General features: G+C 38.9%; 1 protein-coding gene across 4 annotated transcripts in view; it reads left to right on the top strand.

The window, feature by feature from the left end:
- The window catches only part of rapgef3 (Rap guanine nucleotide exchange factor (GEF) 3), a 47,393-nt gene that overhangs the window by 10,518 nt on the left and 13,742 nt on the right, over positions 1 to 23,133 (top strand). For 3 of the 4 annotated variants that reach the window (XM_066671883.1, XM_066671886.1, XM_066671884.1), the window contains exons 3-12: positions 9,069 to 9,113; positions 16,661 to 16,767; positions 18,046 to 18,167; positions 18,293 to 18,473; positions 19,290 to 19,374; positions 19,468 to 19,528; positions 21,150 to 21,226; positions 21,432 to 21,578; positions 21,899 to 22,011; positions 22,339 to 22,427. In XM_066671883.1, coding sequence (XP_066527980.1) covers positions 9,069 to 9,113; positions 16,661 to 16,767; positions 18,046 to 18,167; positions 18,293 to 18,473; positions 19,290 to 19,374; positions 19,468 to 19,528; positions 21,150 to 21,226; positions 21,432 to 21,578; positions 21,899 to 22,011; positions 22,339 to 22,427 — 1,027 coding nt within the window. Of the gene's footprint in view, positions 1 to 142; positions 388 to 9,068; positions 9,114 to 16,660; positions 16,768 to 18,045; positions 18,168 to 18,292; positions 18,474 to 19,289; positions 19,375 to 19,467; positions 19,529 to 21,149; positions 21,227 to 21,431; positions 21,579 to 21,898; positions 22,012 to 22,338; positions 22,428 to 23,133 lie in introns of those variants that run through there. The other variant, XM_066671885.1, reaches the window with a different exon arrangement.

Genomic DNA, 23,133 nt, shown 5'->3' with positions numbered 1-23,133 from the left:
AATCACAGCGCAGGAGCCGTGTACGTGTAAGCCAATCGCTACGCCGAAGGGCGGGGCCTGTCTGAAAACGGGTGGGAGTTAAAATAATAGCGCTTCACATAGGGCAGGAGCGACCAGGTGCCAGTGGCGTTCAGGACGTGGATGTAACGGGCTGCGCTTCGGAGAACAGACTCGACTCTGATGGGGGAAATGCGGAGGTTGGATTGGAGCAGCTGGTTTTGCCATGTGCCTCGAATGGGGAGATCCTAATCCAGATCCAGATCCTGATCCTAATCCGAATAGTTCTTGATAGCTGTGTTGAAAATGCATCTGTTTCGGAGTTATAATTACCAAATCTACCCAGATCGCTGCCCAATGGAGAAACCAACTGTCCGCGGCATCAGCTGGGTGAGTTAATAACGCTTGTTTAAGATCCTTGAATGACTATATGAACGTAAACACGCGTGAAGGGTCGTGTATCAGCAAAATGCGCTTTCAAAAAGGTACTGTACAAGTACATTATAGTCACTAAATGTACCTTTAAAGGTACAACATTGGTTTTTAAATCCAGTTTTGTTTATTAAAATGGCATTACATTCTTTTCCCCAAGTGGAGGGGTGAACATTCATAAACTTTCTTTATAAAACTGTTTCAAATAAAAGGAGATGAAGTGGGGCATGTGAAATCAACACAACTTTTAAAATATACATTCATTCATTCATTCATTCATTATCTGTAACCGCTTATCCAGTTCAGGGTGTAGAATATAATAATATAGGATTTATGTTGCCTAATTAACAGTACTGGTTACTTTCCCTGGAGGATACCACCACAGTGACAGAGAATAAAAGTTAACCACATCCTCCAAAGACTTGACATGACCCCAAAAACACTCAGCAAAGAATTGCAAGTGATGTGCAACAATGCTTTCCATTGTCCTTGCAAGGGTGTGTGATAACTGGCCCAAAAAGTTTATTAAAAAACTACTATATATAGCTCATTGTTTATTGTCAGCCTCCGTGGTTTGCTCCCTTACAGTTTGGTGTTACAGAATGTGCCACACAGGAAAACCAAGTCTGCGGGAATTCACATCCAACTAATTTTAACCCCATAAGTGTACTCGGTGTGTACCTACTGGGCACGACACACACACACATACGCACACTCACATATGAATTAGAGTATATAACAATGTATTGGTTTGTTTTGGTTTCACGCTTTTGTATTAGTTGCTAAGTTACTGCACTCTTTCTCTCTCTCTCTCTCTCTCTCTCTCTCTCTCTCTCTCCCTCTCTCTCCATACTTAGCACTAATATTAGCACTGAGAATCCTCAAGACCATGCCTTGACACTAAACCCCACTCAGAGCTTTGAGAACATTGATAATGGGCCGCAACAACTAGCGTGAGAAAAATTAGAGCCCTACGATGCTTTGATGAATCCAGTACAGTCCTACAGAAGAATCAGAATGCTCTGAGAACAAAGTGTGGATTTATATTTTACAGAAATTGTGTGTATTCAGTAGTAGGCCATTGCAAGGAAAGCCATAGAATACATTTTAACAACATTCACAAAGAAAAAGGCACTGAAATGGAAGTAGAAAATCTTTAGACAATAGGATGGTAATTAAACGGTTTTAAAAAGTTTAGCTCCTGTAACATAGCTTAGGAATTCCTTAGGGAATCACACAGATTGATCTCTAATCTTCACCTCATTTACTGGATGCAAAAAACTGCAGTTTCACAGTGCCACCCTAATCTCCATTTCTGGAGCAGTGTAGAATAGGAGCCCCGCTGCTTGTCGCCAGATGTGGAGAGACACCCCTGGCATCTCTCTCCTCACATTCCAGCACTGAAGGTGGTGAGTTGTAGAGACTGAGCAGGTCAAAATACCTCAGAGTCACAGAGAGGAGGGCTACGGTGGGAGGATCACACGTGTGTGGCTATGCTTTGAACTATTTAGAAACTGTAGCACTATATTGTTGAATTTCTAGTGTACAATTCCTTCCAGCTTTAAAATAAACAAAAAAGAAAAAGAAAAAGAGGAAGATTTACATGATATCAAATGACCCCATGCTAATGTTAACTTGATTAACTTAACAGTTTACATATTACATTTATATATATATACATTAGGTTGCAAACACATTAGAGGTAATTAATAATCATTAATATCACACAGACAGAAAGGTTAATAGTGATTTGCCTAATAGTGAACATACATCCATAATCTTAGACCTCAGATCATGCAAAATACTGCCCTTAATTTGACATTAACACTGTCAGCTCCAGCACATATTTGTTAATAGGCTTAACCCTTTAACCACCAAGTTTAATCAACTAGTTACTGATTGAATGTCTTTTTAAACACTTATGATATTGTGATGTGTACCTTGTACACAAGAAATGGCTAAATTCAGTGTCAGGTCTGAGCTTGACATTTTCACTATGTTCTCACACTTTCACTATTAGACAAAAAAAGGGTGACTGTTTCTCTTTCTATCAGCTTTAAAAATGATCATTAATGACCTTTAAGGTCCTTTATGATAAACAGATTTTAAACCATTTATAAGTGTACTCTTTTTTTAAAGTGGTACTGATCGAGCTAGTGTCCTTGATCTAATGGGGGGACTTTTCATTTGCTTAAAATTACACTTCATAGTTTCATTGTTTTTCAGATTTGCCACTTTCTAAACAGCAGTAGATGTTCAATGTTTTAATGCATCTCTCAATAGTTTATTGCCTTTTACATGCTGCACCAGTGGCTTTAAGATGAGCACCTGAGAGAGGAATAAAAAAAAAAGGACTTGCATATATGTGTGTCCCACATTTTATTCCACGAAAGACACTCCTTCCTATTACTACACTAAAGAAAAATTGCAGAGTCCTTCCCAGGTCTTTGTCAGCCTTGTTTTTGTAGCATGTGATACAGTCAAGCCGTGCAGCAGAGCCTGCACAATTTGTTCAGTCAACAGAGCCAGTGGGTGGAGAGAGAATGCCACGCTACAGACATCAGCAATGAGAGAAACGAGCTGAAATGCCCCCATTACCTCTTCCTCCTCACCTAGTATTGCATTTACTATGTGAGATGCCCAGGAGATTCACCTGTTCAGCTTCTAGCTCAAGTTACACCCCCATCAAGGCTTCAATGTGATTTATTTTTTTTGCTGAAAGACCACTGATTTATATGTATCCGAATAAATATTCAGCTGCCCACCACCTGCACACACTAGGTAGCTTTTTAAGAGAGTCTATTTAGATAAGAATACATCATTAGTGAATCATTCTTGTCCATGGTTTGCAGCTGATATCAACAGTGTAGAATAGCTGCTATATTTAAGACCTACTCATTACTCAAACACACAACTCAAATAAAAACGGGGGATATTTAAATTGTTTTATTGTTTCTGTCAATATTTTAAGTCTCATTTAGATGTTAAAATGAAATAAATATAAGAATGGATCCCTGACTCATTTATCCTCTCTATCAGTCAGGATACAGAGCTTGGGATGTATCCCAAACCAGCACCATGCTCCCTAAATAGTGCACATCACAGATAATAAAACTTTACTAATAAAAATTATTTTCAATGTACAACACACTATGTCAGCACACAAACCTATGAAGGGAGACATTTGGGTTTAGGCCTCAGTTTCAGTGTGGCATTGAAAAACTTCTCTCACTGATCACTCACATTTTCAGACAAGGAGAACTACTTTATTAAACTTTAAGCCAAACCAGATTAATAATTTAGGCAGACAGTCATGATAAAACATTATCCTCCAAGAATGTGTTCTGTTCACAGAGTGCTGGGACAGCAGGGTCAGATTATTTATCTGTAAATGGGGAGAACACAATGACAAAAGAATATGTGGCTTGTGTCTGTAGTCTCTTACTGAGGATGATTACTGAAGCTTGTGTATGATCTGTGTGCGAATAATTCACTCGGATTCAGACAGAAGAGAAAAGCGTTAGAGTCTGATGCTGACAGTTTTCCATAAGATCTTATGATGAAAATGCTAATGTGGCTAACAGAATATAACTTTTCTTCCTTGCTATGCTACACTTTGTTATTGTTTACCCCCCTGACACAAAGAGGAGTAAGCCATCTGTGCTTCTGGGTGTTTTGAGACTCTCTCCAGCACAGGGAGAAGAGCTCTGTATGAGATAACTTTACCCATTTTTCCCCTCTGTTTATATTAAGCCTGCGCTCTAAAACCAGACAATCACTCCCCAAAATGGCACCCACTTCAAAATCCTTACACCACTGCAACCCATGGTTATGCTAATGTTTCTGAGCTAATAGCATTGAACTATTACACTAAAACCTAAATAGTTATCTTAGTCTTAGACAGACCAAAAACAGATGACTGGGTGGTCTTGTTTCACAGTTTGTGGGTTGGTAAATGATTTCCGATTTTCCAAAAAAAAAAAAATGTACAGAGTGGTGGGGACTGCTTCAGAAACAGAAATATAATAAAGTCATTTTGCAACTGTAAGATGGTGAATCTGAAGCTATAATAACACCAGCTAGATTGGTCTACCATCTTGAAATTTAAAGAAAGCATACTGGTGTATTGCATTGTGGAATTGCCTTATTGTGAAAGGCTGCATTCAAAATGTCGCAAAAGAACACTTCTTTACTGGCACCATCTTTGTCATTTCTAGCCTTACAATGGCTCATTGTAAAGTGATACTTCCACACTTTTCTGTCATGTCTCGTGAACAATGTGGAGCATGTAATTCTAAAGGAGAGCAGTGAGGGAGTTACAAGCAGTCTCTTCATTGTACCTCATTGTGGTTATCTTTTGAGATTCAGTTCTTACTTCTGAAAGAGGTTGCCTGAGATTCTGTGCCATTGTTCTTTTATTTGCTCTTGTGAATAAACAATAAACCTCCCCTTGAGCTAAGAGCTTTTTCAGGAGACCCAAACTGGCCACTGATAGAAGGGCAGATGTATAAACGAATTATTTGTGGGCCTTGACACCTGAACATTGTACAAGTAAAAAGCCAGGGTGCTATCCAACACCTGGCTCTGAGAGCTCATAAAATCTGGGTTATAAACGTGTCCTGCCAACAAAAAAAACGGAAGTGCAAATTAGTCAGAGGGATTAGATAGAGCTTAGGTCAAATATGTGGACATTTTCGAGTTTGCTCAGTGCTAAGGTCGCACTTAAATTGCTTCAAGGTCAGAGACTGAAGGCAATGTGTTTGAATGTGTTTAAGTGCCTATATATTACTGGAGCAGATATATGGTCTGTCCCAAAACCTAAGGTAGGCACTGACTGCATGAACAACTGTTTAAGTTGACAGCTTTCTAACAGTCGTCTGTCCTCATCAGACATATTATTGAGATGCTCAGGTTAGACAGCTCACTATGTTTTGGGACTGACCCATAGCCGTCATCTTGCGGTGCTAAGTCTAGTATAGGGGGCCTGAGGGAGAATGCCATATGCAGCTCCAGTGGATCCATCAAATGAATGAATGAATGAATGAATGAACAGATAAATGACCAATATTAATTTTGCATTGATATTTTTTTCATCAGTTTCAACATTTGAAATATTCTGTTTGTACTATTTTCAATTTAATTTTGGACTTTTCTGGAAATGAATTTTCTGGATCTTTTTTTTCAAATGGTAATATTTTATATTCCATTGTAGTCATGTTTTCAGCCATGTAAGTCATAATGAAAAAAAAATAAGCGAAACTTTATTGAAACCATATGAAAGTATGATCAGCTAAATATTTAATTGACCTCATTGTATCGGCACTCATTGCCGTTTATCAGCTCATGACCTTAAAGGTGCACTTTGTAGTTCTACAGTTACAGACTGTAGTCCATTTGTTGCATCTGCATACTTTGTTAGCCACCCTCATAGAGCAGGTATGATTCGAGTATTAGATCATTCTCAGCGCTGCAGTGACACTGTCGTGGTGGTGGTGTGTTAGTGTGTGTTGTGCTGGTGCGAGTGGATCAGACACAGCAGTGCTGCTGGAGTTTTTAAACCCTGTCCGCTCACTGTCCATTCTGTTAGACATGCCTAGCTTGTTGGTCCACCTTGTAGATGTAAAGTCAGCCACAGTAGCTGTTGCACAGTGTGTGTTGGTCATCCTCACACACAACGACATGACACAGTCAGTTGGAAGTTTTTGGCTGTTGGACTATTGTCAGCCCAGCAGTGACATTGAGGGATTTAAACTCCAGCAGCACTGCTGTGTCTAATCCAAATCATACCTGTTCTGAGGTGTTCCTTTAGGGGTCTTGATTTTTAAAGATGAATTAAGTGAAGTATAATATGCAGAGCCAAACTCTGGTGCGTAGAATTAGAAAACGTTTTGTGACCACGGCATTAAGATCTCGCAGACTTAGATCCAGAAACTCTTGTGTGGCTTTAGTTAATCACATGCAGCTGATGCTGAATTACTGCATTTTTTTCATTCCCCTTATTTGCCCCTCATCATGCCACACTGAAGCAGAATCAGAAACGTTTCATTTTCATGCGGATGAGGCTTTGATTGCTGGGAGACTTGAGGGTGAGTTAAGTTTGTACGCACTTGCCATAGGGCCGCGGCATGAGCTTTTGAGTGTAGCTTGAGTGATGAGCACATTATACATGCTGGAGGCTTCAGACCTAATACATTTTCAAGTGATACATTACTTATAGCTCTGAACTCGTCAGATACTCTCGGGTTTGACTTTGAAATGTTCCTTCAGCCACAGGGTTTCATTTGCTTTGCCTCTGAAATATTTTCATTGGATATTCATGAAATAAGTTTACATTAATAATAGTACCTAATACAATATTAATATGAAAAGAGAACAAGCAACATTTGTTGACTTGATTCCACACATAGGCCTTCATCAGGGTTAAAAGACAAATGACACCATCCCATTAAACATATGCTGAGAACAGCCAATGAGAACACTGATACTTATCCAATTAGAAAGAAGGCAGAGAATCAGCCAATAAGAGGCTGTCACATGTTAAAGAATATCACACAATCTCACCTCCAGATTACACCTCTTAATAACAAACTTCCGCATTTAAACACTCAAAAATATTTTTTAAAGAATTTATTTTATTGTAAAATCATAAAAAACAAACACTATTTTAGAAATTTCTACATTCCTAAAAGAAAGCCGTTTAATAATTATTATTTTTTATTATTATCATTGCTTGATAATAAATGGTGACATTTACTAAGGCTATTTACTGTCTTAAGTATCATGAATCACATTGTGTGGAAATTTCAACTCTCTTCTCTTTGGCATCAGCTCTTCCTCTTGCCACAGACTTCAGATTGTTCAGAACCCTGCTGCCCGCCTTCTCACTCACACTCGCTCTTACCAACACACATCACGCCTGTTCTCCAACATCTTTTCTGTCTTCTGTATCAATTCAAATGACCTCTTCTCACTTACAATAACCTTGCTCCTGCACACCTGTCTGCTCTTCTCCATCCCTACAAACCCATGTGCACACTCAGGCCTTCCTCAGCCAGGCTGCTCACTGTCCCTCCTTTCAGCCTCCACAACTCTGGAACTCTCTTCCCCCTTCAGTCCAACATTCTCCAACTTTCTCTATATTCAAATCAAACCTCAAAAAACATCTTATCTCCTCTGTTTATAATACTCCTCAAACGTAATCATTTCATGCCTGTTCTGTTTGTTAATGTTTTGTATACAGCATTTTCTCTGTTTGTATGTCTTTGAATGTGTTCTATGTATTAACTATTGTAACCGTCTTTGAGTTCTTGAAAAGCGCTACATAAATATAATGTATTATTATCATTATTACCGAGGAACCAATTAATAGAAATGCTTCAAAATATCATGGACTACTATCTTTTTCCTTTTCCCATTGAAAATGAATGCATAAAGTTAATATTTTTGGAGATACATTTTTTAAATTGGAAATGACAATATCCATTATGCAAATTAATTATTAGCAGAAGAATTTGTGAGGTGATATTATTTAGGCATCTTTGATGACCTCTCTGTTGTGACACAGCTTTTATCTCTGCTGCTTTTGCAACATTGTTCATGCCTCTATTGTCTCCACCAGCTTGTTAAGCCTGTTCTGCTGGTATTTGGGGTGACAGAGGAAATCATTCATTCATAACTCATGTGTTTGCCTCTCTCTTGCTCTCTCTCTCTCTCTCTCTCTCTCTCTCTCTCTCTCTCTCTCTCTCTCTCTCTCTATCTCTCTCTGAGCTGCCACAGACGGGAATGGCCAAAATTCCTCTCAGACTCCAGTATGAATCATTAATGTTCTGTGGCGGTTAATAAGTGTGAGGCAGGTGGTAGGGATTATGAACTGCGCATGCCTCAGCAGCCTGACAGACTGGCATTAGACCAGGGGTTGCTTTTTAAATGATTGTGATAGGATTATGATGGTGATAAATATTCATAATCTGGCATATTTCATTTTTTAATTAATATTTTGTCCTCCAGTTATTGTAGTGCACCCCTCCACCTCTCAGTTGTCACATTTCCTGATTTCACTGCATTAAAGTAACAGCAAGTAATATTTTTAGCTTACAGTTCAAGCCTCAGGAAAGCGACATTTCATGTCACTGAAAATGGATCTTTTCAAAAACACTCTGTAACGAGAACTAGGAAAACTGAGCTTTTTGGAAATGCTGACGTCACACACTGTGTCCGTCTCTGGCTGAAACTCAATCTACAGTGTACCCACACAGACAGCTCTAGATTTCACATTCGTGCATATGAATAAATATAAATGATGCTGTATTAGAAATATATAATTCACTGTTAAGATCTAGATTCAGTAACTTCATGACTTGCATAGTGCACAACGTAGGAAGTATGGAGTGATATGGGATATAATCTATGTTTCTCTCATGCTTCATGGTGTTTTGATATCTCTCTTAAAGCGGTACTATGGCCCCCTACTGGACTGGCATGAAAACTAAGCCATTTTCTTATTCATCTGGACTGGATATTTTCAAATACAAATGGAGGGAGGAACGATCTCAGTTTTTAAAAACATTCTGACCCATGTGGATAGGGCCTTAGATTGACATGGAGTTGACATGGACATCTTTTGTGCTCTCTCCACACAGACGCCGCTGCCTGAGGCCTTGGATACGCAGGACACCATGAAACAGGTAAATACTGGATGTCCTGAGACAGCAGAGTGGCCAGTCATTTCTGTGACTTACACAAGCTTTGACCTCAACTTCCAGACTCCTGGAAGTGACTGATATCGTGAACGTTTGTGTGAGATTATTTGTGGGAGGGGCTCGACACTACAGAGATAAGGCCAGTGTAAGCATCGTCAAAATATTGTGTAGCTTTCTTTATATGGCTTTGTAGGAACATATTTGTTTTGAAAATAATTTTTATTTACTTTTATATGGGAAGCACACAATGGAACTGCTTTTAAACTCACGCTCTCATTCCCCTTACATACAAATTCACATATTCACTCACTCACTCAAGAGTATTTACAATTTGTTGACACAGATACTAGTCAAAAGTCTCAAGAAATAATGGAGCATATTATCCTTTAACTAAAGCATGCAGAAAGTAAATAATGTTGAAGTCTGCGGTTCATAATGTGCTTTTGTTCATTACTGTAAACTTTAGTCAAAATTAGTGCTGTCAACTTAAATAAGCTAACTCACTCCCTGTACCTTTTACTAAGCAAATTAAGAGATTTAAATTCAAATAGCATAAAAAATACAGAATGTCATTACGGTTAATGAAAGTGAATTTTTGAATCGATTGACGCCACTAGTTGAAACACACATTTGCAGATCTAGTGAACACAATGTGAAGGAATGTTCCTTTTGGTAATATTCATGAGTGTGTGTAAGAACAAAAAGTATTAAGCCTAGTTAATTTTTCACTGATGCTTCCTCCACTTAGGGTTTTATGTGTGTTATGTCATCTCTCATCATATGACGTATCCTCCACTATCATTACCATGTGAAAGACGAGCAGGAGCCACTATAAAATGTTATTGCACTCGCTTTGAAACCGAAGCATCAGGTCTAGCAATAAATCTCTATATGATTTTTCTCTTCTGCAATAGGAGCTCTTTTAAACCCCCATTATCACTGCATGCAATCACTCTTATATGTATCGGTTTCTTTACATTACATTTACATTCATTCATTCATTTATTCAATCATTCATTATCTGTAACCACTTATCTAGTTCAGGGTCAAGACTCCCTGGGTGCAAGGCTGGAACACACCTTGGAGGGGATGCCAGTCCTTCACGGGGTGAAACAGGGAAACCTAGGGACACTTTTTTTTGAGTAGTCAAAAAACTTTCTTTGGTGGGGACAAATGCATCTGTTTCCAGTTTTGCAGGGGACACATCCCTCCCATCCCCGACATTCCTACTCTCCTTTTAGTGTTTTTTGGAGAGAATTTTAACACAACTGAAATACATTTGCTTTAAATGTGTATGTAGGCATTTTTCACAGACTTTAATGTACAGTACTATTTTTTAAGTAAAATTATATACAATTTTATGAAGACCCTCATGTGTTTTAAATGACTTTGTCTTGCATGGTTAATGCTGATGCTGTTCTTTATTTGTGCTGATATGGTTTAAAATCTGGAAGATTCCATACAGGTCCAGGAGATACATATCAAGAGTTAAAAATAATTAGAACAAGAAGAGCGAGGCAAAAGGTTCGATTAAAAATAAAACAGACTTTCTCAGGTGGTTCCTGCCAAGTATGCTGTAAACAAGGAAGTCTAGTTAAAATTACAGAACTGCTCATTGGCTGAACATTAGCCTTGTAGCTCTGGGGTAATAGCTTTGTGGTGATATGAGAAGCTAGCTTCTGCTACTAAACAATGTAGTTTTGGATTAAATGATTACAGTGTGATTGTAACCACTAGATATTTTGGCCAAACCAACATTTACGAGCAGCCCTCAGCCACCGCCACCTTAAACTCCCACTCATACACTCAGTATGGCTCTTATCTGTACCCCTTCAAGAGCTGCCTTTAAGAGAGGACTCCTGATGGATCAGAGCTTTTTAAAGTCATACTTGAACCTAGCCTCTTTACTTTAACCCACGCCAACTCTCACTCATCTCTTTTAGAACCGGAGTGGCTTAAGATGTGAAAGCCCACATACACATGTACACAAGCTACTGCTGTGCTGAAAGGATACACACATCTTTTTATAAAACCTTAAGTTAAATTATCTGTTCACCTTCAGGCCCAGTTAGACCTTGAGTTCACAACTGAGTGTGAACATGGTACAAAACCAATCCTTGTTCTGATGAGCTCAAAACGGCATAGGCAGAATTTAAAGGCGACATCTACAGTGGTGAGGAACTGCAGTTATTTTTGTTTATGTTCAGAAGCTTGACATCTTTAAGGTAGAACATTGTGTTTGAGAGGAAAATAATGAGTGTTGTTTGTACGTGGCGAAGTCTACCTTGTCTGGAAGTTTTTTCTACTGTTTGAATTACCACAGAAACTCATTTGTAACTGGAGCTGTTTAGTTTTGTAGCACTTTCACTCTGTGTTTACTTTCATGCAGTTAGTGCTCTCCTGAATTTAGAGACAGTTCCACCTAGAGCAAAAGTAAGTAAATATTATCCACATGGAGTTGGAACATATGCTTTTCCATGTTTGGACGTCTCATTTTAATGTTCTGTTTGATAGAAACCTCCAGATGCAGAGAAGAATCCTAGCATGCCCAACATAGAACCATTTTTTTACCCATTTACAGACACTGTGATTTGTAAACAAATTAGACCGGTTTCAAGTGTGCAAACAGACTGGAGATCAACAAATGGCAAGGAAACTTGTCTTATTTAAAACATATATAAAAAACTGTTTTTTTTATGTTGTTGTTTTTTTAAACTTATTAATTACAATTGTTAAAGCCTAATTTAAAATAACGTAATGTGATAAGAACCAACGTCTATTTTTGAGGAGCCTGACTGTTACCTTCGCATTTAGCCTTTGTTTTTGTTAGTTTGTTGCATGTTGATTAATCCAGTGATTTTCCATAGATCATTGTCCTCCTTATTCTGCTGAAGGTGCAGCCAGTGTTACTAATTGTACTGGATTTGCTGTTGACAGAGCTGTTCTGCATCTAGCACGGTAGAAACTAAAAATAACGTAGCTACGTAGCTCTGGGGTGTTATGTTTGCTGTGTACTCTGCTTCTTGGCACGTGTGTTTTGTTGTGCAGAGTGTGGGCAGAGCTTGTTTGCTCTAATGAAGGAACAGAGAGGAGGTGCGGGCGGGTTGTTTTCCTGTCACTATGAAGACCTCCCATAGGAATGTTGCTGGCCTTTGTTTGCTGGTCTTTCTTGGCCACATACTTGACCCTGTGTGGTCTAGGGTGGATTATTAGTGTGATATATGAACTTGAATGACATGGCAAAAATATAGCTTCACTACAGTTCAAGACATTTTCATGATTCACAAGGTTTTATATCGTCACCTTCTTCATACTCCATCCGAGTCCTAGGACTGTTGTTTTGGAGAGCTGGCTGCTAAAGACAGTCACTAAAGACAATGGTTTTTGCTTTACATTACTGTGTGATGCACACATCCCACCTCTCCATCCCATGTCTCTCCCTGACACTCGCAAAAATTATAGCGAGTGAGGGAGAGAGAGAGAGAGAGAGAGAGAGAGAGAGAGAGAGAGAGAGAGAGAGAGAGAGAGAGAGAGAGAGTGTCTTGATTGATCCTTCATGCTTATTAATCCTATGAGGTTTCTGTGTGGGCAGGGCTTCGCCTTCAAGTCTTAATGTCACATTAAGGCCAAAATCAAGCCTGTCCAATAGGAACAGAGCTGAGGGAGATTCCTATTGGACATGCCTGATTTTGGGCTAAACTGAGAAATACTGCTTTGTGGAATACCCCCGATGTCTTGCAATGTCAACAAATTCCTTCACACAGACTGCTATGAGGCTGTTATACTAATAAGAGTCCTTAGGCTGGACACCGAATGTGACATTAGCCTAATAGCTTAAAAGCTGTACGTTGCTTTGGATAATGCTTTTAAATATAAAAGTAAACAAACTTCATGGTCACACTCTCTCCTCTGTGTGCTCACCCACCAATATTGTTCTCCATGCCTCTACACTACAGTAATGGAGTTTTCCTTCCAGTCCACCAAGGTCATTCCACTGCTATTTGTGTTGACTCTAGGTGCGTCGCCCACTAACGGAAAACAAGACAAGCCACTGAGTTTCCTGCCTTAAATGCAGAGGTGGAAGTGAAGTAACAGTGAAAAAATATCTCACTTCAGAACTGATCACAGTACTGTTACCGGAGTCACCTACTCCAAAATCTACTTCTGAAACGGCAGGGTATGGCAATGTTTTGTTGTAGTTAGTGCTGTATTTCTACTAGTATTCCACCTTAGTGCCCTCCTTCCGTACAGACAAAGCTGTCTGGGAGAATGGAAATCCAAATTCTCCTGGTCCCAAATGAAAATGAAAATAGATGTATACAGAATTTTAGATGTGCAAATAAGTTTGACTTATTTTTTTATGTTTAAATGTAATTCAAAATAGAAACATTCTCCCGAACATTTGTCATTTTATGGTAACTGCTGCGTAGTATTAAATATGATCATTATTTATTAATTTGTAACCGGGGTGGCACGGTGACGCAGCAGGTAGTGTCGCAGTCACACAGCTTCAGGAGCCTGGAGGTTTTGGGTTCGATTCTGGCTCCGGGTGACTGTCTGTGAGGAGTGTGATGTGTTCTCCCTGTGTCCGCGTGGGTTTCCTCCGGGTGCTCCGGTTTCCTCCCACAGTCCAAAAACACACGCTGGTAGGTGGATTGGCGACTCAAAAGTGTCCATGTGTGTGTGTGTGTGTTGCCCTGTGAAGGACTGGCGCCCCCTCCAGGGTGTATTCCCGCCTTGCGCCCAATGATTCCAGGTAGGCTCTGGACCCACCGCGACCCTGAATTGGATAAGCGCTTACAGATAATGAATGAATGAACCTGTAACCGCTTATTCAGTTCTGGGTCGCGGTGGATCCAGAGCATACCCGGAATCACTGGGCACAAGGCAGGAACACACCCTGAATATTTCTTGGAATTACATTGACTTCAACTGAAAGTTACGTTTTTTTAGGTTCCTTCTCCTGTAAAGTTACTATTTTGGGAGATACATGTTTTTAATTGGACAGCAACTATTTGTTGCCAAAACACTTTAAAACTTATTTGTACATCTAATAGTTGCAACTAAAAATAATAAATATCTTCCATGGAATAGAAATGCTCCTGGCTCACAGAAACACTCCCAAACCTGAAAAACAGATTATGATAAATGACCTCAACAACTTTCAACACATTTCTGCTGGATGCTCTAATAAAACACTGTAATGCTGAGCGCAGCTCTGTTAAATACATGTGAATTGTGTGTAAGCCTTAGTGGTGTAAACACATGAAAGCAAGTGTGACAATTAGGCTTATAGTTCTCTGTCACCCTTGTACACTTGAACTACAACTTTTGCTTGTTTATTTTAAATTTTTTTGGGGGTGTTTTTACCCTGAAGCTTGTTTTTTTTACACCACTCTGAGGGTGGTTTCACAAATTAACAATGTACACATCTAATGCAGAAGCTTCCTCACTGTCTTATGTTTCAGTCTTGTGTATGCAATTCTGAAATATTACTATATAGTACTGGGGGAAACTGGGGGAGTTTGGGAGACTGGGAAGAGAGTAGCTATGCCCTATGTTTGACATCAACATTTAACTTATGATTTATTGTGGGACCAAGCCACAGAGTGGAGATATACAAGCTCTGCCTCTGTAGACACAGTGTCTGCACACGCCACAAACCGGTGGGAACGGACTATTCTGCTGATGAAATCTATAGATAATTCAGGATATGTCTTGATCAACAGTAAAAGGAACATAGAATAACTTAGAATTATTATTGGCAATAAACAGTGCAAGCTTTTAACATTACATAAATAATACTTTCAAAATTAAATGAGAAAATAAAATGAACGTTAGCATGCTAAAGTGTGTTTGACAATGTATATTGTACAAGTCTAATGGGGGAGTGGGGGGAGCAGAGTTATTCATTGTCCCTCAGACATTGACAGGTTGCCAGATATTTTGTGTTTTTTTATTGTGTTGGTAAAACCTTCTCTAATTGGTTTATCATTAGACTATGTCTGAGGCATTGCACATTATACTTTATAGATTTTAGAGGGTGTGAACAGTCTGGATCCTGTGAGAAAATGTATTATTTTCCTCTAAAATGATATACAGCATTCCTGAATATTTACATACTGGGTCCATTTTCATGAGAACTGAGCCCACTAGAGGCAGCTTCACTTTGGACTGATTAGGCAGAGGTCAGTTAATCCCTCACGGGTCAGAAGTCAGTTACAACATCATGCATAACTTACCTCAGAGGAGTGTCTCTGTAATGAATAAAGTGTAATATACTGTAGAGAGAGAGAAAGAGAGAGAGAGAGAAAGAGAGAGAGAGAGAGAGAAAGAAAAAGAGAGAGAGAGAGAGATGTAGGTACAGATCATGGTTCAAGTGTTTGTCATCAAAAGAATTTAAAACTAATTCCACCAAAACTAATTAAAAGTGATGTTCACGGTTTTAATTTTAAAAAATTCTGGAAATGTTTCCTCATTATTTGCTGCTTTCCTGTCTGTTTGCATGTTTGAAACCAGCCTAATGTGCTTATGAAGCTCTAGTGTCAGTAAATGAGTAAAAAAATATCTAACAGGTATGGTAGGGGTTCTCTCTCTCCGCTTTTGGCAGAAAAATGCCATTTTGTAGGTTTTTAGACATTGACCTGAAATGAACCAAACATGAACTGAGACAAAGATATTGTTCTGTTCCAGCTCCTTAAGGAGTAATATTGGCTTATTTTTGCTGTAGACAGAACTGACTGCATGAAAGTAAACACAGAGTGAAAGTGATACAAAAAAAAAGTCCTAAACAACTCAAGTTACAAACGAGTTTCTGTGGTATTTCAAAGAGTGAATAAAAACTGTTAAAAAAAGTTAAAATTCAGACACGTACAAACAGTTGTTTCCTTTTCCCTTCGAACATACCATTAAACCTTAAAAGATGTGGAGCCTCTGAACATAAACAAACCAAAGAACAATTCCCCACAATTGTAGACATTGCCTTTAAAAGAGGCAGTGCAGTGCCACTTATTTTAGGAGCATTACAAGAGAAGTTATGCTATTATCTGAATTGTATATTTCATTAAGTACACTTTATTAAGTATTCTTTTAATAAAACACTGCATTATTAGAAAGATGTCTTATTTTATTTTAAATACGCCATGCTCTGTGATGCCTCACTTTATTCTTAGAGTGCACATTTTTATGGTTTGGCTTCTTTCTCATGATCAGTGAATGTGGCCTGGCACACATACAAAGAAACATTAGGGTTCCATAGCACCCTTTCTCTCTCTCTCTCTCTCTCTCTCTCTCTCTCTCTCTCTCTCTCTCTCTCTCTCCCTCTCACTCTCACTCTCTCTCTCTCTCTCTCTCCCTCTCCCTCTCCCTCTCATCTGAACACTCTGTTGAGGACTGTGCAAAGCATAGTTTTTGTGCAGTGGCCTGTGACAAAAAGTCTGAAATCTGTTCTTTTAAATGTGGTCCATGCATTGTATAAAGCGTAAACCTTTTTCATTTATATCACTTTTATTTACCTCTTCTCTATTTTCTAGTTTCTCTCTGATCGGATCCTGAAGGCAGCCAGGGTGGTGTACAGTGTCCTGGTGGAGCGCAATCCAGGCTTGATCAGAGACAGAAAGCATCATCTCAAGACCTACAGGTTTGCATTAAATATTAGCATCACCACAGACTGAATAATGGAGTACTCAAGCATCTCTCAACTCAGCCTCATATTTGAACACTTGATTCCAAAGGATGGTTCTAAGTAGAGTTCCCTGTACTCAGAAAAGAACAGACTCTGTATTCACTAACACTGAACCTTACAGGGCTGCTGCCAATTTCAGAGAATAAACATTTGAAACATGTGACACTACAGTCAAGAAAACTACATCCATTTTTACTATTACATAATAAGAGTCTTATCTGATTTTCAGACACACTGAACCAGCATAGTAAGAAAATTAAAAGGGATACAAAGGGTTCCTTTTAGTGATGCCATCAAAGAACCATTCTGGTTTGCCTAAGGGCATTGGCATTTTTAAAGAAGTAATCTGTCATTATAATAACAAACAGCCATTATAATAACACCTGGGTATCAAGTATTATCAGATGTTTATTACTGTATATATTTTAAACATGGCAGCCTTCATGTGGGGGACCCACTCTGTGTAATTTATACAGTTTTGTTTAGGCATTACTGTAATATGACCCTTGTATTAGTTGCACTTTATAGAAAAGAAATCACAACAATTCAAATGTAAATATAGCAAGTAATCAATTTTATAAATAATATTTGCCACTGTTTGGTGGTGTCACTTACTCATTTTTAACCTCATGGGAAGCTTCTACATCAGATGGCTTCAAATCCTTCAGATCCAGGTCCCATCCAGGATTTTAAAATGATCGACCTGTCTAACACTATAGCTGCAACTGCTAATGCACTGAGCTGTGTCTGAAACTGTTCCCTAGTCACTATATAGGGCACTATTTTGGGGTTCTGGCATTTTGTAATAGTGTCCAAAAACATAATGCACCATTTTCAGGATTGTACAACTCATATACAATAGTGGACAGCAGATACACATAATCCATGGCACTGTTTGGTAAAAACCTGCATGAGGTAGTGTCCAAAAATCATTTAGTACCCAACAGAATTCAGTTCCTTATAATAGTTCACTGCATATTGAGTAATATAGGGAATAATTGATAGGGAGCCATTTTGGACACAGCGCAGACTGGTTGGCCATTTTACAATCCTGGCCTGGAACATGGATCCATAATCTGGATTTGAATACATGTGATCTACATCCATGTCTGTGCCTACAAATAAATGCATAAATAAATATAAATATAAAAATGATAATAATAACTAATGTCAAATGTATTTTCTACAAGCCTATGTCCCACTAAATCAGATTTGTTGCTGTATGTGATGCAGACAGTGCTGCAGTGGGAAAGAGCTTGTTGATTGGCTGATGAAGCTGAATGACTGTTTCCAGTCCCGGAGTCAGGCAGTCGGCATGTGGCAGGTTTTGGTGGACGAAGGCATCCTTGCTCACGGTAACTGTCAAATGGTTTAGATCTGTTTGGACAATATTTTTCCCCTCTATAAGCTTGGATCCTATGGCCTACATTCCAAAGATGACTTGCTTGTTCATATAACACCCTGACTTTCCTGTGTTTAGTGAAGCAGGAGTTGAACTTCCACGACAAAGACACACAGTTTTACCGCTTCCTGGAGACTGAGTTTGATCTGAATCCCGCTAATAACGAGAAGGACTCAAAAGAAGATGAACTGCAAGAAGGTCTGGCATTACTGGTCCAGATGGGTCCGGACTCTCTGCTGAATATGATACTTCGCAAATGGTAAGAACCAGAAATCACTTTTCACCATCCAGATTTGCTTGGAGTCCTTGTGGTCCTCAGAAATAAAGCATAGTTCAGTGTTAATTTTGTTACCAGAAGTTATGATGAATAATATTTACTGAAAGACCTATTTTTCACAACGAAAATTAGATGAGAACAATAAATAAAGATAACAGTTAAGATATGAGAATTTTTACACTTTTCATCGACAAATTAATATGAAATGATATAATCTTGACAAAGGATAATTGACACATTTTTTCTGAATAAACATGAGTTTAATGAGGTTTTGGTTTGTCATGAGTCGACTCTATTTCTAAACCATTTTAATGAAGAGGAGTCGACTCCCAAAGAACCATTTCTTGAGCGTCTGGGTGTCACTCATATCAGCTGTAGAATCTCTTCAAGTCTCGGTTTGCAAGCTCCTGCAGCTCACTTTGAACTTAAAAGATGAATTGGGTATTTTAACAAAGTGTCCATATTTCTTGCATAATTTTGGACATTAACAGGTTTTTCCATGGTGACATAACTTTGAAGCTATTGTTTTTGACATGTAATAATAAATAATACCTGTACAATTGTACAAATTAGGCTTATATTTTTATTTAATAATAACTGAGTTAAAAAAAACTAATAAAATGAGTTGTGTAATTATTAAAGATGTAACACAATATTTTCATAAACTGAGGTAAATATTGTCTCCTTGAGTAACGTGGCTTACTCAATAATACTGCAGTATTTTACCTAAGTCCTACTTGTGGTCATCTTTTCCCTCTATATTTAAACTCTTGCCCTGTGCTCTCTGTTCCTTATCAGTCCAAGCCAGAGGACAGCTGAGGATGTGGAGGTCATCTACGAGGAGCTTTTGCACATCAAAGCCGTGGCTCACCTGTCCACCTTTGTGAGTGTTCCCTTCTGGTCCCATTTCCTTCTGCTTTCCCGCCATGTCTCTTCATTCATCCCTCTCTCCTTTTATCTTCCTCTCTGGCTGTAGGTGAGGAAAGAACTGGCTGCAGTGCTGGTGTTCGAGTCCCATGCCAAGGCGGGCACAGTGTGTGAGTGAGAAAGCGAAGCTGACATTTGAGCGGCAGTGGGCGAGAGCAGAGGACAGTGCTAATGACATGACAGCATCAGCGCTAAAGCCTGGGCAGAAATACTAGAGAAAAAAAAATCCTAGAAACAAAAGTAGTGACGTAAAAGGTGGCACATCGAGGTTGTTTCGCAGCTCTAGTAAGCCTCACCCAAAAGGAATATTTCAGGGCTTTCGTGTGCTGTGCTTTTAATCACATAATTGCACCCTTAGCTTCAGCCTCTGAAGGTCATAGAGGTTCTTATTTGATTAGGCCTAATAAAATTCTCTCACGAGGAACACAACTTCTTCCAGGTGACCATCCTAGGACGCCAGCTGAGTAGATATTATCTCTGTAGCGCAGGGGTCACTAATAAAAGCTGGACCACATAGAGAGACCTGGACCTATAATTGATTGATAAATATTTCATTTTTAACTGAGTGTATTTGATCATTTTTAACTTCAATTTATAACTGTTCTATCCATTACGGTAAAGATTTATTGGTCCAGGAATCTCAGACCAATCACAGGTGTTGTACATATCACATGTGACACTACTCAGCCAATCAGATCTGTGCATTATGATGAGCGCTCCGTTGAATTATCCAAACAGGGCAGGGCTCCAGACACTGCTGTCCTAGAGTAAAAAAATAGATAAATGCCTTTTTGGGACACTTTTGAGATGACAGTGTTGTTAAAGAAACTGGTCACTGGTTGAAATTTTAAGTTCGGCCCTTCAGCAAAAGAGAACCAGCCGGCTTGCTGCTTACATTGTAAGAGTAGGAAGGTGAGGCTAGTGCAGAAAAGCAGTAGAGTCAACTGCAACTACTGGACTAGAATTCAACATTCACTTTATTTTAACATGCACAATTTTTAAAGCATTGAGCCAAACTCAGACAAAAGATTATTTACATGTGTATCATAAGCCCCTATGATCTAAACCATGTAAACAGTGGATAAATTGTGACTTTATATCAGTTTATTTGTGGCTTTGGTGCTGTTCTCTAATTGGACCTTAAACAGAACACCATGTAATAGTTTTACCTTAACATTAGAGCTGTAAACTCATTGTGATGCTTCATACAGCTGTAATAGGGAGATATAGGGTAATAGGAGTCTGTCATTTCTACCCCAGACTCAACACTGCAGAAACTACACTCTGTAGCTTTTGGAGGAGGGTAGGAAACCACCCCTCTCCCTCTTTCTTCCCACTGATTTCAGTACAGTGCTGTAAAAATGAGCCACACTAAATAGATCCCATACCTTACTTATTGCTTCTTTAATTAATTAATTACCCTCCCTCCCCCACCCCCCACACACAGCTGTAGAGGCCTGTGAGTAAATGTGTACTGCATTCTTACCTTACAAAATCTGACAGTCCCATGCACAAATCCTGTTTTATCTACTTTATTGGCACTAAACCCGACCAAATGCTCGTTTAAAATAATTTTTATGATCATGAGTGGCCTTTAAATTAAACAAAAGGTCTCCAGCTTTTTCACACTGTTGTATTTGGTCAGATGTGGCCAGCGGGCGTGTTTGTCTGTGTTTGTTGGTGTTCATAAGTGCACCGCTAATGTTCCTCCTACTCACTGCTATTTTGCAGTGTTCAGCCAGGGAGACAAAGGCACATCCTGGTACATCATCTGGAAGGGCTCTGTTAATGTCATCACACACGGCAAGGTAATAACATGAAAACTGAAACTGAAAGCGTTTTCAATGCAGGCCTCCTACGTGAATAGGAAGCATCATTGTGTGTGTGTGTGTGTGTGTGTGTGTGTGTGTGTGTGTGTGTGTGTTTGTGTGTGTGTTTGTGTGTGTGTGTGTGTGTGTGTGTGTGTGTGTGTGTGTGTGTGTGTGTGTGTGTGTGTGTGTGTGTGTAAAACAGGGCTTGGTGACCACTCTGCATGAAGGGGACGACTTTGGCCAACTCGCTTTGGTGAACGATGCTCCTCGTGCTGCCACCATCATACTGCGAGAGGACAACTGTCACTTCCTCAGAGTAGACAAGCAAGACTTTATAAGAATACTGAAGGTATAGTAAAAAGTCTGTGTGTGTTTTTCCATAACTAATAATTCAATTTTAAGATCCTGGGATCAATTTCATTTTTATAGAGATTATGGGCCTATATAATTTAATATATGCCAATTTTAAAACAAATTTACTAGAGCTTGTGCCCCAGTAAAATGTTATTGTGCCACACAAAAATCATGGCAGTAAAACTAAAAAATTTAACCTGGATTGCTGGGCAGACTTATATAACACACCACACAAATTCACTCCAGGCACTATATTTTCTATAATGCCCTAGTGTTTTTAGCTTGAGCAGCTAATGTTTCAGAGTTTTATTGCAGGACGTGGAGGCGAACACTGTGCGTTTGGAGGAGCATGGGAAAGTGGTGCTGGTCCTGGAGAAAAGCTCGGGACAGGAGTCGATCCTTCAGGGTGGATCAGGAAGCAGCAGCAAGTAAACAACCCACATTTCTACGCTCATTCACTCATATTGTTCAGTACATCCGAGCACACTCAGCTCACATTAAAGCCTTGACAAAAAAAATGTTCAACATTGTCCAATATTCAGTGCACTCAAACAATCCCATACTACCCTCCTGAATTCAGTTTCCTGTAATTGTGCACTATGTAGTGAGTAATGTAGGGAATAGTGAATCAGGAGCTATTGCCACTGATCTGTTTTCAGTAAAATGGAATGAATCCTCAATAAAATAAAAATTGTAGACGTGTCCATCACTACTGCAATTGTTCAAACTCTTCCAAATCTCTTCCCATCCCTCAGGTACACAGTGATGTCAGGAACACCAGAGAAAATTCTGGAACATCTCTTGGAAACAATTAAGCTGGATACCAATGGCAATGATCCAATAGGTGTGACACCTACATTTTTTATGACATTGTGCAGTTTTCCAGTGTTTTTCAACCAGTCTGAATCATCTACATGTGATTTTGCACTCAGTTTCCAGGTACAATAGTTATCTGCCTAGAAAAGGAACAAGAAAAGTGATACAATAATGAGTGCCTGTTGGCCTGTATTAAATATGCTACAACTTTGCCAAATGCTGGTGTTTCTCTTTTTAAAAACCATGTCTAGACATTTATTTCTCATTACAATAGCTTTATCATCACTCTTTTGAATAAGATGACATGAACATTATACTAAGTCACACTTCAGTCAGGTCTTATTATTGCTCAGATTATACAAAACAATAAGCAGCTCTTATTCAGCAATAAATTAGTGTGTGTTCCCTCAGGGAAGGAAAAAAAAACACAAAAATACAAAACAGTGTATCCAACAAGAAAGGAAGGCTCATGCATGTTTTATCCAGTGACAGAAACACCGTAGCACACACAAAACAGACATGTGTCAGTGTTCCAACCCTGTTTTATGGAGTTACTATATATTTACATAATTTATAGTCTCTTTAATAGGATTCATTCTCAGTGAAAATGTGCATTCCTGATAATTCCATTAATGGAAGGTGGTTGTTCTAAACAAAATGTTCTACAGACACTTGGCAAAAGGAAGAGTACAGAAAGAGAGACCTATATAGTGGTGCCAATCGATTGAAAAAAT

Source organism: Hoplias malabaricus, chromosome 5 (genome assembly GCF_029633855.1).
Source record: "Hoplias malabaricus isolate fHopMal1 chromosome 5, fHopMal1.hap1, whole genome shotgun sequence".
Lineage (NCBI taxonomy): Eukaryota > Metazoa > Chordata > Actinopteri > Characiformes > Erythrinidae > Hoplias > Hoplias malabaricus.
Note: the sequence above shows the minus strand (reverse complement) of the source record. Positions and strands in the feature narration are given on the sequence as shown.